The 17862-nt window shown below is 39.5% G+C and overlaps 1 protein-coding gene across 3 annotated transcripts in view; it reads right to left on the minus strand.

Moving 5' to 3' along the window:
• Window positions 1-17862, minus strand: part of LOC121873156 (protein still life, isoforms C/SIF type 2-like) — a 389616-nt gene that overhangs the window by 266896 nt on the left and 104858 nt on the right. For 2 of the 3 annotated variants that reach the window (XM_042376482.1, XM_042376480.1), the window contains exons 9-11: window positions 10682-10796; window positions 9745-9911; window positions 411-508 (exon numbers count right to left, since the gene is read on the minus strand). In XM_042376482.1, coding sequence (XP_042232416.1) covers window positions 411-508; window positions 9745-9911; window positions 10682-10796 — 380 coding nt within the window. Of the gene's footprint in view, window positions 1-410; window positions 509-9744; window positions 9912-10681; window positions 10797-11179; window positions 11192-17862 lie in introns of all 3 variants that reach the window. The other variant, XM_042376481.1, reaches the window with a different exon arrangement.

Here is a 17862-nt window from a genome sequence, read left to right on the forward strand (position 1 = left end):
TGCCCGTCACCTGCAATAGTTTGTGTATGGTGTTTTTCTAGTACCAACCATTTTTAACGTAAAGAGACCTAAATTGGGTATGGTAATGTAACAGGTGCCCCAAAACAAACCCGGGCTAGTTCACTATGATGTACACCTACCAATTCTGTACACCTGTTTCTTTCGTAAAACCATAATTTTAATATTTTTATTTCGTTTTTTCTTTCCACATAAAATTTCCAATAAATGAATACTGTAATGTCAACAGGTCCAGGAACAGCTTGTGCTGCTACTGGTGTGCAGTTCTGTTGTCTCCTCTTTCTCCTGAAGAATCAACAACGTAATTCTTCTTTTGAAGTGTAAGACGTTCTCTTCTAATTGGCAGAGATCAATAATAATAATAAAAAAACTCATGGGAACTGTGCACTTACCTTTAGGTAACTCTCAATTTCCAGGGATGAAACATTAGATCGCTCTGAGGTGTCGGAGGGAGGTGGAGGAAATCCATCTGGACTTGCTGGCTCCTTGCCTGTGAATAAAAGAAAAACTAACATGCAGTATATCAATTACAGAAAAAATTGAGAGCTCTGGTATGTATATGAATTAGCCATAATAGTGACTGTACTTAAGGGATTATCATGACTTTTTTTAAATATTTTCAAAATCTAGATCTTCAAAATTCAAAATAACATCATAAGAATGCTCATAAAAGCTGAAAAGTGGCATAAAAATCTAAAGCTTTCCGCATGGCACAACTGAAGTGCTGAAAAGAGTTGGTGTTGTAAAAAGACATTCGAATACCAGCAAGCATAAAAATGTATAAACAGCTATGAGGGTAAGGAGGATCTGGGATTAAAAATGTCTAACACAAACTATATTGTTCTGAACACATCATAGTTCTTTTTCTATATTTTATAAATTGAGTTCACTGTGGTCAATCGCTAACTTACTCCATATAGGGGGCTAAAAGGGGTCCAATGCAGCTGAAGTATGGTACTAAACCAGCAAATACTGTACACGGGAAGAGATCTATTATCTTTTGATACAGCTAGGTGTTTGCAGTGTGCTAACTGGGCATATTAAGTGCATTGGTTATGTATAAACAGCATTGTGCAATTCCTCGTGTGATGACACTGGCTAGGGTGCAGCTTGAGGGGAAGGTGAGATAAAACCATACACAGCAGAGCCTGCCTCCCACGGGTGTGTCGTGTCATCCTGCTGCTGCTGAGTGAAGATCGCTGGCACAGCAAGCAGGAAGGTCGGGACCCAGCGATGGATCGACTAGTAATGTTCCTCTCAGTGGTTCCTGGCGAGCTCTTGGCAGACTTGCCGATGGTTGTGGGTCTGTACTGAGACAGGAAGGGGCTCACGCTGCCACCGCTGCAACAGGGCGTGCGATAAGTGGTCCTCCCATGCTTCACATTATAACTCTCGTGTGTCTTTATACCGTGTATTTTCACTGACTCTTTTAACAAGGCCTGTAAGTTACGAGCCTCAGGAGAAGTACTGTAGGCACAGAAGACAGCATGGCAGGGAACAGTGACTGGAGTTGTGAGATCAGTGGCTAGATAGTTTGGGCGTGGGATCCCAGTTCTGTTGCTTGTTGGGTGAATACAGGGTTGCTGCAGCACCTGTTCACTACACTGTTGGTACTGGTGAGGAGGGGCCGCATCAGCAGATCGGCTGATATTGAATTTTCTGGTGGGACTCACAGAATCACTCTCACTACTGCTACGGAGATAAAGCCCCGGCCTATGTATAGGTGCCAAAGCCCACTTTTGTCTTTTCTTAACAAGGTCCTCCCGTGATGACAGCCCATCACCTCCACACCTTTGAAGCCGAGCGATTGTTTCACTTATCTTTGACCCAGCAGGCACCGGACATCCTTTACTTTCTACAGTCTCCGCTGAAGTGCTGGAGGAGTGCTTAGTGCTTCCTGGTGATGTGGTGGTGAATATAGCAGTGCTTAAGGCCGTGCTGGTGCAAGTGGCCTGTGAGCTGGCACTAATGGCAGTGGAGATGGCAGCGGTGGTGGTGGTAGCGGTTAAGAGGCGTTTTGTGCTCACAGCAGCAGAAGGAGACATGGTATAGGCCAAGTTGTGGGTGGAGTCACTGAGAATGGGCATGTGGATGACAATAAGATCACGGGTGATAGGTGGAGAGGGCACAGAGGGGTTTGTCACCCAAGATGAGAGACTATTCTCCTTCTTTTGCCCTTCTTCCTTCCCCGCCTGGCAAAAGGAGGTAGTGGGAAAACAGGGAGCGAGGCAGGGAGCCACGCAACGTGTGTTCTGTGTTGGCTCACACATTAAGGGTCCCGCGTCACAGCTGCGGTCCGCTGAAGTAAAGGTCAGGTAGGGTGGAACAAAATGTTAGTTGATAATAGCACTATGCTTATGAAGTAGAACTCTGTTGATCTTTGATGCACAGAGTGAAGAAGAAAGTTAAAAGGTTGTTAACTATCCCGTTAAGCAATGGCAGTTTAAATGAATATTTAAAAACAAAAATACTGTAACAGACAAAAAATATATATTTTTTAGATTATCTAAACAGATGTATGCTTGATAATGCAGTTACATCAACATCACTGGGAAATTTCACACAAACTTATCATGTTGCGATGAAATATGAATTTCAGTGTGTTAATTATATTCCTATACATTTATGAAATCACGAACTTATCTCATTATGAACATACTAATACAGTAAAGTTGAGAGGCTGAAGCACTATAGTACAGCATAGAGTCTAGACCAAAACACTAGTTTACCCCATATAAAAACTAATCAAGAGATCAATCATTTATTACAGGAACTAATATTCAATCACCTGCACCAGAAGGAGGAGCAATGCACTTAAATAAATATTAATTCCTTATGAATCGAATCAAATTACCTTTCTCACCATACCACCATACCAACTATTTTTTCCTAATACCACACTGTATATAAAACACTAATTTAGTGCTCTTACCACTTACTGTGAACGTTTCCCAGTCCATTATATTGTATGCTATTTCATATCAAACACGCTGCACACACACCTGCTTATAACACCATGGTAAAAATACGGTCCATACACCTGCCATTACTATTAAACTTTCCTGCTTTACTGTTTACTGCACTGTACATCTGTCAACTTGCACCTCGTTCTCAGATGCATCATTCCATGTGTGCCAAACACTCACTGTGTGTACTGTATATGCCTCCCATGGGTAATTAACATTCTCTATACGTGTCAGTCAGTCCGTACCTGCTAATGTATGTACTGTACCTACCTGTATTAATCTGAGCATGCTTAAGGTGTTTCCTACCGCACACTCAGCCATTAAGTCTTTACACAACTCCATACGCCTCATCCTATCAATCCACCTCTCAACCATTACCCTTATCCACCACTCAACCATTATCTTATCCACCTCTCAACCATTATCTTATCCACCTCTCAACCATTATCTTATCCACCTCTCAACCATTACCCTTATCCACCTCTCAACCATTAACCTTATCCACCTCTCAACCATTATCTTATCCACCTTTCAACCATTAACCTTATCCACCTCTCAACCATTATCTTATCCACCTCTCAACCATTAAACCTTATCCACCTCTCAACCATTAAACCTTATCCACCTCTCAACCATTAAACCTTATCCACCTCTCAACCATTTATTTTATCCACCTCTCAGTTTTATACTCCATCCCTCCATCTTATCTTCACTCACCTCTCAGGGACACTACATTATCCATACATTCACCTCTCAGGGACACTACATTATTCATACACTCACCTCTCAGGGACACTACATTATCCACACACTCACCTCTCAGGGACACTACATTATCCATACACTCACCTCTCAGGGACACTACATTATCCATACACTCACCTCTCAGGGACACTACATTATCCATACACTCACCTCTCAGGGACACTACATTATCCATACACTCACCTCTCAGGGACACTACATTATTCATACACTCACCTCTCAGGGACACTACATTATCCATACACTCACCTCTCAGGGACACTACATTATCCATACACTCACCTCTCAGGGACACTACATTATCCATACACTCACCTCTCAGGGACACTACATTATCCATACACTCACCTCTCAGGGACACTACATTATCCATACACTCACCTCTCAGGGACACTACATTATTCATACACTCACCTCTCAGGGGCACTACATTATCATACACTCACCTCTCAGGGACACTACACTCACCTCTCAGGGACACTACATTATCCATACACTCACCTCTCAGGGGCACTACATTATCCATACACTCACCTCTCAGGGACACAACATTATTCATACACTCACCTCTCAGGGACACTACATTATCCATACACTCACCTCTCAGGGACACTACATTATCCATACACTCACCTCTCATGGACACTACACTCACCAGCTCTCAGTGACATACTCACTTTCTCCCACCTATAACTTCTACAGATAGAAAGTAGTACAAAATAGTCTTCATAAAACAAACATAAAACTATTAACATTAATTATGGAGGTATCATTAATACTGTTTCAAACAGCCTAAGAAAGTTTTGTATTGGAAAATATATGATGTCAGAGGCTATACTACAGTGGTAAACTGAACAACAAATAAGATCAACCAACATACAGTAATCAATGTATTAATGTTTTAGTTTTCTTAGTAATATAATATTGAAACTGTATACTCTATACGGATTAAGATCATGACCATAATTTATCATTTGCAAAATCAAGTACTGTACTAAAACAAGTTTCTCAATAATGTTATCTATTATTCTAAATCTATCTACAGTATTCAAAACATGAATACAGTCTACACAATACATTATTATTATTTCTCTCTCCTTAATCAACCAAAGTTCTACTTAAATATAATGAAATACTGTACTGCTCATACTGAATAAATACTTATCATGTATTACTTCTAATAGGAACTACAGTACAGTACTGTACTCTACAGTACATATAATACTGTACTTGAATACAGGTACTTTACTATAAATAAAAAAAAATTCACATTTGAATTCTAATACAGTACATACAGTGCTGTACTAATCTATGTGTTATCTAAAGCAAAAACGCAGCAAAGAATAACCTACGGCATATACATTAATAAATTCCCTTACGTAATTTTGCCATTCATTCTTGTTCTATTTCTATCTCTTCCACAGATTCTACGTAGTATCATTAATGCTGCTAATTCTACCTGTACATTAAAAAATTGAGAAAACATTTACAAAATTCTCAAACATTACTCAAGGTGATTTTTGAAATACAGCAATACAATTGGCAATGGCGGATTTAGAAGTATTGAGAGTGTGTGGCCGAACAGGGCACCCAATTTTAATTATAGAAAAGAAGATATAAAGAGCAAGCTTCCTTAGGTTTAGTTTTATTATGTTACTGGCTAGTTTGTTTTCCGTTGTTGTATATAGTCGGCACCCACTGGGAGGAGGGGAGGTGATATTGTACAGCATATGAACTACACAGGGCCCCCACACGTCTGAACAACACAGGGCCCCCACACATCTGAACTACACAGGGCCCCCACACGTCTGAACTACACAGGGCCCCACACATCTGAACTACAGGGCTACACATCCCGGAACACACAGAGACCCCACACATCTGAACTACATCAACTACAGGGCCCCACATCTAGACACAGGGTTTACGTCCTGAATACAGGACCCCCACATCATCTGAACTACACAGAGACCCCACACATCTGAACTACACAGAACTTTACACATCTGAACTACTGGGGCCCCCACATCTGAACTACACAGGGCCCCACGTCTGAACAACACAGGGCCCACACAGTTTGAACTACATATGGCCCCACACACATCTGAACACGAGACCCCCGTCTGACACATTTCTGAGCTTCTGGGAGCCCCACTACATATACACATCTGAACTACACAGGGCCCCACACGTCTGAACTGGGAATTTACACGTCTGAACTTTACAGGGCCCCACACACATTTGAACTACATATATTTACATCTGAACTACAGACTCTGAACTACACAGAGGCCCCCACGTCTGAACTACACGAACCTGAACTACACAGGGCCCCGTCCCTACTGGGGCCCCCGTCTGAACTACACAGGGCCCCCAATACGTCTGAACTACACAGGGCCCCACATCTGAACTACTGCACCTGAACTACACCGGGGCCCCACACCTGAACTACACAGGGCCCCCACGTCCTGAACTACAGGGCCCCCACGTCTGAACTACACAGGGCCTTCCCGTCTGAACTACACAGGGCACAAGGGGCCCCTGCGTCTGAACTACACAGGGCCCCGTCTGAACTACACAGGGGCCCCACACATCTGAACACAGGGCCCACCGTCCCCAGACACAGGGGCCCCACACGTCTGAAACTACAGGGCCCCTACACGGGCCCCCCACGTCCTGAACTACACAGGGCCCCCACACAACGGGCCCCACGTCTGAACTACACAGGGCCCCCACACGTCTGAACTACACAGGGCCCCACGTCTGAACTACAAGGGGCCCCCACACGTCTGAACTTCACAGGGCCCCCAATACGTCTGAACAACACAGGGCCCCACATTTCGAACTACATGGCCCCATCTGAACTACAGGGCCCCATCTGAACTACACAGGTCTCACATCTGAACTACACAGGGCCCCCCACACATCTGAACTACACAGGGCCCCACATCTAAACTACACAGGGCCCCCCACATCTGAACTGGGCCCCACATCTGAACTACAGGGCCCCCACATCTGAACTACACAGGGCCCCCAATATCTCAGACTACACAGGGGCCCCCAATACGTCTCTGAACTACACAGGGCCCCACACATCTACACACACAGGGCCCCACCGTAACTACTACTGGGGCCCCCACACGTCTGAACTACCTCTGAACTACACAGGGCCCCCACACGTCCTGAACTACACAGGGCCCCCAATGAACTACACAGGGCCCCCACGTCTGAACAACACAGACCCCACACATTTGAACACATATATTTACACATCTGAACTACACAGGGGCCCCACATCTGAAATACACAGGGCCCCCATCTGAAATACACACATCTGAAATACAGGGCCCACACATCTGAAATACTGGGGCCCCACACACCTTAACTACACAGGGACCCACTCCGTCTGAACTGCACAGGACCTATACAGGCCTAAATCCAGCACTGCCAGTTGGAAACTCTCAGAGTCAAGAGGGGTTCCAGTTGTTCCAATACAGTACAGGCTCACTGCTCCCTCCAACCACTCCACTGATTTCAAGAAGCGTGGGGAATATCGTGACATGGGCTATTCAACTTAAGTAAAATACATCACCTTGGGAACTCCCATACTTTCATCCGCATTTGCTTAGTACATCCAGAATCTTCAAGAAGCAACATAGTTTCTGTTCACTGAATTAGTTTTTAATTCATACATTACAGTTTTTCATTAATCCATAACAGCCTCTGACCAGAAAATTAGTTTCCAATTATCATATTGTATTACAGTTTCTGACCAGCTAGTTCAACTATTGGAGGTTTTTTTATACAAGTAATAATGTTTGCTGAAGAATTCCACATACTGTACATACCTCAAGAAGGTCATGCAATGGGGAGTTGTTCCTTGAATGTTTCAAAGGCAGATGAGTATTCTAATATCTAGAGGGGTGTTTTAACCCTTGGAGAGGCATCATATCATTCAAAGGGTCATGTTAATGTTTGGAAAGGCAGCATAAAGGGCACTTTAACACTTGATATGGCATTGCAACCTTTGAAGGGACAATTTAATCTTGAAATGACAATACAGTACAAGACAACAATTGAAGGTATAGTTCCATGCTTGATGAAATATAGAGGTTCTGTGACTGCAATGTTTTGGAAAATATTTACTTGTAATATTGACATATAATTGATATTTTTTAATTTGAGCAAGGACAACCGACAAAGCCATGAGATGCTTATTTCCTGAAGAATCCCTATGCCAGCAGCATCTGGGGTTCTTAGGGCCAGGCGATCACCCATCGAAGTATTAAACAAACCCAAAGTTGCTTAACTTTGCTGATCAGACAAGAAGTGTTTCCAACCTGGTACTAAAGTAATAAAATATCAACAATGTACAGAACAGAATCTAAAAAATATATAATTTTTACTGATGATTTTACCACAAGAATCTACTCATTCTAACCACCATTTACTACTATAGTATTGTTACTGTGAACTTCAGAAAACTGTGCACTAGAAAAACCTATAACAATGTTCAGCAGGTGTCTAGTTGTAACACAGATGGTGTGTTGCAGCTACAATACAAAACAGTACAATACACATAAAATATTTCAAAGGAACTACAAAAAGCAGCTGTAATAATTATTTGTGGTAAGTTACATATACTGTACAGTGCAAAGCTACATATAGTCACTGTGTTCATCTAAATTCCAATACAGTACAGGTATACGTTCTCTTAAAATTATACTGGTTATTGTACTGTGAAAGAAAATTTTCACCCCTAAGAGATTGAACAAATTTTTTTCCTGTATTTTTAAGAAAAACTTTTTGATCAACTGAATACGAAGGTAAAAATTTCAGTTAGTCGCACAAGACAGGTGCAGTAGCTACTGTACTGTATATATGTATTCTGCTATACTATAATATCCACTCCAGGTAATTTTAACCACAGCTTACTAGATACCTTAAATGATTCCTCACAGATTGATCTGTGGCTGTGACATGAATACTTCAACAATAAATCATGTTGAAATACAGTACATGTATTAAGACCATGGAAATGGTACCTCTCTTTTCTAGTTTATAAGTAGTACAGTACAGTACAGTACATATATGATAAATGATGGCTACCCCAAGCACGGGAAATGGTTGATAACTTTGGTGATGATAAAGACTAAATTACGTACAGTTACAATTAAATAAAAAGATAATCAAATTAATTACACTGTTTATGGTAGTGTAACTCAATTTAAAGATATACAGACTTTACTAATTCTGTACACAATGTGGTTAACAATAAATATTGTTTTAAATCGACAATTAAACAAATGACCTTAAGGTTTGATTTCATGAACTTAAAATATTAGCTCATTACTTTTCATAAATGATATACTGTACTGTACCACCAAGTACACTTCCAATTTAATTAAATCTTAGCAGCAGTTGCGACACAGCTCGTGTCAGCAGCAACAGTGTTTCCCTCTTGGTAAAGATTCACACAGACAGGCTGTGATGCTTAAACACAGTCCAGCACAGCCTAACTTATGTAATGTGGCCTGAGAACAATGCAAGATCATTTGGATAGTCTACATGTGTTCCTATAATCTGCATCATGAATGCTTTGGTGTTGTGTCCTCTCTGATGAATACCAGACCCAAGGAACAGTCCCTTACTGAATTGTGCTCCCCCATGTTCTGTACCAGAATTGCTAAGTCACCCCAGACATCAACCTCTCATACAAGAAAAGAGAAAATTGTAGTTGCCACCAAAATATATTAAGGGTAAACTTTATCAAATACAGTAGTAGTTTAACTTGTTAAACATTTGTTTCTGCTTGTAGTCTGACTGATGAATATTAATTGGTTAGCAGACATATAAGGTGAGTGCTTGAGACAACAATACACACACAGTCTGATAGGTATAAGTGGAAGATATTTTTATGATGGTATAATATCTTGCTTGCAAACTTAACAGTGAATACAGTTCTACAGACAAAACAATAAGTGAAGTAACTGACCAGAAACTATGGACTTGCTCCAAGACGGTGCTGGGACAATCATCCTTGATATCATCTCCTCATTTAGCGACATCTCACTGGGTGGAGGGGGACACACCAAGGACTCAATGATCTCATCTGTTGTCTTCATTAGTGAGGCCAGATCTGGTGGCTCTGTCCTTGATGACCTGAAGGTGAAAGTGATGGTGAGGATAGATACACCATGATATTGTTGAGAGTAGAAGTTTGGAAGATGTAATAAGATAAGAATAGAGCACAGTATTGAGATAAAACACTGATAAAATATACTGAAGAAGAAAGTGAGAAACTTGAAGGGTTAAAATGCTACAAGGAGAATGTCTGTGTATGATATGGACACGAAGTAGTACCTTAAGCTGTGTATTATTATATTACTCTTATATTACTCCATTAATTATGTATAGTAAAGTATTACAGAACATGTATTAATTCTATGTAATATTCCCATTTATTGTGCACCATATTATGTATATAAATTATCATATTTATACTTTATGTATTCAGCTTGTGAATGCTGGCATCTGTACATGCAGCACGCAGTAATACATAGAGAGAGTGAAGACTGCCAGTCCTTGTGGTGTGGAAGTGAGCTTCCTGGTCCCCTTGTATATATCTCCCGTACGAGAATAGAACCTACTTTTAAGAGAACAAGTGTTTGTGTATACCTTCAGTAGTATAGAACATTTTGGAGGTATCAAGACGAACGTCAGAGTCTGAACGAAGATTTTCATAAGACTGATTTGTAGAGAGGACGGAAGGTGAAATAAAATAACTGACTGAAATCTGGTTAATATAAATCAATGGGAAAACAGAGTGGCATATAATTGGGAAATGTTAAACTTAGATTATGATACAGCAATGAAATACACATCCAGTACACACGGGTGTAAAGTTACCACAGAAATATGGCCATACACACCTCATCATGAGACAGAGAGCCAGCTCCTCCTGCAGAACACTTTCAATATACATCATGTCAAGGTCACTGACAATGGCTCCGTTGATAACCATGATCTCGTCTCCTTTTATGATTCCTGTAGGGGGAGAAGACAGTGTCAGATGAAGAACTACACCAGGGGGCCAGATTATGTACCATTTTTCTACTATAACACTACACTTCTTAAAACTGCTTATGAATTCAAAATATATTCTACTTCATTATATTAAAAGATATATACTGTATATATGTATATAAATATATAATTTTACTCCATCTGGCATATGAGATTTAATAGCATACTCCCCAAGAGCTGCTTAACCCCAGACAGTTAGCAGACTTCTTTCTGTCTCCCAGTGATAACATTTAATCTTCCTTATATTATAGGTTACCAGAAGGGTTTAACAGTTTTATGGTAAATTTATATGATAGGTCATTAGGCTGAGTGAGTGGGACTGTGCTGGTTGGGGTCTTTATTACCGTAAATCTCCTCTGTCAGAGGCATGGAAAGAGTTTACAATAAACATAATTATACCGGTGACAGCGGAAAAGTTATGTCACAAAGATATCATCAGTATGTCAAGGAATATTTATATATTGCAGTGTAATTAACATATTTAAACTGGTGCTCATATAACTTCTTTTTATGAAGAGCTAGGCAGCAGAAAATCTTTTATTTATTAGATTTATAATTACTTTACTTTGAAAGAGCTACTCCAAACAGGGTTAGGGAGGAAGGGGCAATGAATTCATTACTTCAGAAAATGCATGATGTTTTCACAATATGGCATCCATTCCATGATAATGTCTGTTATACAAAGATACTTCCAACATGCAAGCCAATAATACTGTACCACCTTCTTTATATATTGAGGTGTTTCCTATTTAACCTGGCTTTTTAAATTATCTTTCAGCTTTATAAAAAGTCTTTGATACTGTAATAGTAATTTAAGGTGATAATGTAATTTACATGCCAATGTCTGCCATATAATAATGATTCTGAAATGATACTGCCTCGTAATTGAAGTTCTTTGTACAGACTATCGCCATAGCAACACAGCCTCTCTAGCTAGGAGGAGGGAGAGGGGGGAAGGGAGGGACAAGGGCAGAAAATGGCAAAGCAAATGGATCTTTATAATACAGTTTTTGGTCTGAAGATATTGCTGATTTTGACTTTTTCATAGAAGGAGGTTTATAATGTTGAGTGTACTGAATGGTGGTAAATTGGGTTATGAGTCAATTCTTGTCAGAGTCTAATAATAATGTATATAAGGCAAAACAAAGAATTATGATATCCCCAAAAATGTGGATAAAACTTAAACTTAGCAAATAAATATATAACATACTTGTGCAGTTAGCAAATAACAAGAAATGTGCAAATGAGGTATTGATGAAGCCTGTTTCAATATGGAAATGAGTGCAGGGATTATTTCATGCATTTCTCAGTGTGGAGAAAGAAAATAATAATGAGTAAATCAATGAGTTATATTTGAACATGTCAGGGGCTTAAGAGAATAAGGAGGCTAAAGGTATACTACACCCCATGAAAGTATTACTTAGTAACTTTGTTGCTTTGATTATATCAGTTTTTCATCCTCATCACCATTTCCCACAGTTGTGTATAGTGGTTCCTACCAGTGGAGAGAAGCTCCATTATATTTGTGCAGGTCTTCGTGATATTGAAAAGGTGCTTTTGAGGGTTTAAAGTGATATCTTTGGCAAGTGGACTCAACTTATGACCCTGTAGTTATATTAGTATACTGTACTCCATATATTTTGACACAATAAAGCTTTCAAGACAGTTGGATTCAGTTGCTCAAAAAGAAGAAGAGTTATGAGAGTCGCCTGTTCTTTTACTTTATGATGTTTTGATTCTTGTCATTGGTCACAGCTCCAGTAAAATATTGCCATATACAGTATTCCACAATATCCTTCACGGATGGTAACAATTATCGCTAGAATTTGTACTGAATAGAATATATATCTACCCTTATCTATTTTTCTTGTCTTTATTGTGTGATATATTAAAAAATAAAAAGAACAAGATAAATGTTAAATAAGCTCTGGACACAACCTACATTAAAAAAGTTACACACTCATATAAACTGCACCGAGTGTGAGCTCATTCAAGGCCAGACTTGGCCAACACTGAAGCAGGTTCCGATATATTCAGGAGCCAGTGCATGCCCAGTATATGCCAACAGTGCGCAGAGACGTGACCGACCGCACAAGCGGCTAACGAGCCGATCAGTGGCAAAGGGGATAGAAGTATAAGAGCCATATACAGTCCGCTTCACTAGTGCACTTACGGGGGCTCGTTTTATAAACATTCGCCAAAACATTACATCGAGTTATTTGTTTAAATATTATTTTTACTTTGATTCCACAGTATTGCGAGTTTCCTTCTGTCGAATGTAGACAAACATGGTTACACAGGTCTGCCACACTGCACAAAACCCGACGAGCCCCTGTAAACGCACTAGTGAAGGGGACTGTACGTATTCAAACTAGGCAGTAAGTATTTTTCCTAAATAACTCATTGCACTTCTTAGTGATTGTTAAAAACAGTCACACAAGAATTAGTTCAGTATGTGCACTCCTGTGTGTTCTGCATTATCTACTGAATAAACTATTTGGGGATAAACCGCCTCTTTTTGGCATTCAACTGCTTTCTTGCAGAGAACCTGTGAATTTTCCCTCACGCACCCAGGGGTATTCAAGCACCATCTATCATGCTATCCCTGGGTGACTCCCAAAGGTACAATCACTTACTGGGAGCACTACACATGTGTTCAAGCATGAGGCCATCATGTTTGAATGTACATTTAGTGCAGCTTTCGGTAAATATTTAGAAATTGCCAACACTTACTTATATATTGAGTCATAGAGAGAAAAAAAATTATTCTATTGCGTTTTCGTCAGAAATTTATATTTTTCTTGTATTTTAACCGATAAAATTACCAACAGTATCAGTTCAAAGTGAGCAGGACTTTTAAGAAAAGGGAAAATGTGGGGTAAAAAAAAATGAAATAAAAATAAAATAAACAAACTTTTGAAAACCTGACCTAACGTTTCCTAACCTTTAAAAAGCCTAAAACTATAAAAAGTTTACCATATTCATGTATTCAGTGTTTAGTAGGTGATGGTGTTGTTTTCGGATTTTAGTATGTGTTAGTGTCGTTTTCGGTGTTTAGATGAGGAAGGATCCATAAATTCGAAAGTGATTCATGACATTTTTACAAGTTAGGAAACGTTAAGTAAGGTTTTCAAAGGTTTGTTTGGTGTTATTTTTTGCATTTTCCCTCTACTACTGTAGGTAGTAAGCAGCATCAAACAGGGAGGTACCACTACCTGGGAAGATATTGAATGCATAAAAACTCTAATGGTAGACCCTGCTGCCATACGGCATAAAAAAAAAAAAATTAAACTTGTGACCAAATCCCAGGTTGATGATCTGACTTTCTGCCTCATTTACACACAATTGCAGGGTCTCAATTGTTTCTCTTACTTTGGCAACACAACACAACATACATATACTGTTTCTCACTATTGATCTTTTTTATATTATTATTATTATTATTATTATTATTATTATTATTATTATTATTATTATTATTATTATTATTATTATTATTATTATTAGTATTATTACATTTTCGCCCCCAGGCCCTGATGTGGGTCAGTGACCTGTGAGCTATTGGTCTAATCCCGAAAAAAAAAAAAAAAACTTCAGTCCTGCCCACTTTGAACAACTAAAATTGTGGGTAATTTTATCGGTTAAAATACAAGAAAAAAATATATTTCCGACGGAAACGCTATAGAATAAATTTAAAAAAAATTCTTTCTCCCTATATGACGCAATATATAATTACTGTAGGTGTTGATAATTTCTAAATATTAACCCACCAATGATAGTACTGTATCTTTGATAGTCAGCTATGAGGAAGATAAGTGCGACAATGTCATCAACAAATTAATTGTGAGGACTGCCTGTATTCCTATACCTGTACCTGTAATTGTCTCACAAGTACACCACAATGACCTTTTACGGAGGATCTGGATATCATGTTAGGAATCAGTTCCCACTTGGCTTCACTGACAGTTAAGAAGAGATAGAAAAGAATGAGCAAGTGAGTGTACAAAGGGGGACATATAAGGCATTAAAATAACTGTGTTTTGAGATACGCAAAAGTGTTCTTTAACAAAAAAGTGGAAATTTTGTTGTTCTTTAGAGGAACAGTGAGGAATTTGTTGTTCTTTAGAGGAACAGTGAGGAATTTGTTGTTCTTTAGAGGAACAGTGAGGAATTTGTTGTTCTTTAGAGGAACAGTGAGAAATTTGTTGTTCTTTAGAGGAACTGAGAAATTAATTGCAGATCATGAAGAGATAAGAACATAAGAATGGAGGAAACTGCAGCGGGCCTATTGGCCCATACTGGACAGTCCCATTTACACCCAACCCCTATTGCTCATATAAGCATCCAACCTATGTTTGAAGTAATTCAGCGTATTCGAGTTAATGATGATATTTGGTAACTTGTTCCATTCATCCACTACTCTGTTTCCAAACCAGTGTTTACCTATTTCACGCCTAAATCTAAATTTGTCTAATTTAAAACCATTGTTACGAGTTCGCACCTGGTTGGATAATTTGAGTACCTTTGTAATGTCCCCTTTGTTTAGCCCTGTCTTCCACTTATACACCTCTATCAGGTCGCCCCTCGCTCTACGTCTCTCGAGGGAGTGCAAATTAAGATGCTTTAACCCGTCTCTATACTCAAGGTTCCTAATGCCCGGGATTAGTCTTGTGAATTCTTTCCAATGATTCTATATCCATTCTGTAACACGGAGACCAGAACTGGTCTGCGTAATCCAGGTGTGGTCTCACAAGCTCAAGATACAGTTTTAGGATGACCTCGCTAGTCTTATAACTAACACTCCTTTGTATGAACCCAAGTACTTTATTAGCCTTGTTACGAGCAAAAACACATTGTTTACTTGGCTTAAGGTTCCTACTTATCATTACTTCTAAATCTCTCTCGCAGTCGGATTTCTCTATGGCATCGTTGTTCATCTGGTATCTGGTTTCCCTGTTTACATCTCCTATGCTGAGTACTTTACATTTGTCGACGTTGAATTTCATCAGCCATTTTTCAGACCATTCGAAAAATTTGTTTAGATCTTCCTGTAGTTTTGCCGAGTCCTCGTCAGATTTGATAACACGTCCTATTTTAGTGTCATCAGCAAATTGTATGTTGCTGTCTATGCCGATATCTATGTCGTTTATGTATATAATAAACAATAATGGTCCAAGTACTGAGCCTTGGGGAACTCCACTTGTGACGTTGCTCCAATAGGACTTAGTGCCGTTAATGCTCACTTTTCGCTGTTTCCTGTCTGTAACCACGCCTAATCCATTTAAGGATGTCACCTTTGATGCTGCCATGAGCTTGCCTGCCTTTCTAATTAGTCTTTAAGTGGGGGACTCTGTCGAAGAGCTTTGCTAAAATCGAGATATACCACATCATAATTGTGCCCTTCGTCCACCGATTCGAAAACTGATGAAAGGAATGTTAATAGATTAGTTAGACATGAACGCCGGCTTGTGAAGCCATGCTGGGAATCATTGATCAATCTGTGCTTCTCCAGGTGATTTCGAATAGAGTTTGAAATGATTGCTTCCAGTAATTTGCCTACTATTGATGTTAGACTGATTGGGCAGTAGTTAGAGGATAGTGATCTATCCCCCTTCTTGAAAATCGGTATTACATTTGCTATCCTCCAGGATTCTGGTACTACACCTGTTTTTAAGGACATGTTAAACAACTTTGCTAAGGGCATACTAAGCTCTTCCTTACATTCCTTTAATACTCTGGCAAATATCTCATCGGGAACAGGTGACTTATTAGGCTTTAGTTTGTCTATTTGCTTACTAACATCGTTACTAGTCACTACTATCTCGCTTAATTTGTTTTCTTCACTATCTCTGAATAGAGTCGGTGCCTCAGGTATCATGTTTAAATTTTCGGTGGTGAAAACTGTTGAAAAATATTTATTCAAATTATTGCTCATTTCTCCGTCGTTATCAGTGAGCTCGCCGGTATCTGACCGTATTGGTCCAATCTTTTCTCGTGTTTTAGTTTAATACATTTGGTAGAATCCTTTGGGGTTTGTCTTCGCCTCCCTTGCTATCCTTACCTCATTATTCCTCTTGGCTTTCCTTATCTCGGTTTTAACCCTACTTGCCAATATCTTATAATAATCCCGGAGGTAAATTTCGCCACGCTTTATCCTTCTACCTATAGCCTTCCTTTGGCCAATGATGTTCTTCAAATAATTATTTATCCATTTAGGGTCATTGTTGTCTGATCTGAGTTTTTTGTATGGTATGTTCTACCTTTGTGCATTAAGTAACTCATTATTTAAATTGTCGTGGAACTCGGCAATCTCAGATCTCGTTATCAGGTCGGAGTCACCTGTCAGGTTCACGGCCAAGCGCGACACCCCCTCTCTCATCTGCCTCTTTAAACTGTCAAAGTTTGCCCTTCTGAAATCTGGTACTTTATTGGAATTTTCCTTACGTCTGCCCTGAAAATCTAACTGAAATCTAATTTCTTTGTGATCGCTGTTTGCAAGTTCGTTCTCTACCTCGACATTGCTAATGAGGTTTTCTCTGTTCGACAGAACTAAATCGAGTATATTATTACCCCGTGTGGGTTCGGTTATATGTTGACTTTGGAAACAGTCCTGGATCGTCTCGAGAAAATCCACTGATTCTGAGTTACCCGTAAGGTCAGTCCAATCTATTTGGCCAAGGTTAAAGTCGCCTACTATACAGACTTTGTTGTGTATGGAAGCCCTGCGCATTTCATCCCAGATAAGTCGCTCATTGACTCTATCAAGATTGGGAGGTCTATATATTACTCCTGTGATTAATTTTTCCCTACCGTAGCTTAATTCTATCCAAATTGTTTCTGTATTCCGCTCAGTTTTTATTTCCTTATTTATTTCACACTTCAGATTATCCCTAATATAGATTGCTACTCCGCCTCCTTTCCTGGTCTGCCTATCGGTATGGAACAATTTGTAACCAGCAATTTGGTATTCGACCGGCAACTCACGTGAGTCTAGGTTGATCCATGTTTCAGTGAATGCTATTATATC

Source organism: Homarus americanus, unplaced genomic scaffold (genome assembly GCF_018991925.1).
Source record: "Homarus americanus isolate GMGI-L3 unplaced genomic scaffold, GMGI_Hamer_2.0 scaffold32929, whole genome shotgun sequence".
Classification (NCBI taxonomy): Eukaryota; Metazoa; Arthropoda; class Malacostraca; order Decapoda; family Nephropidae; genus Homarus; species Homarus americanus.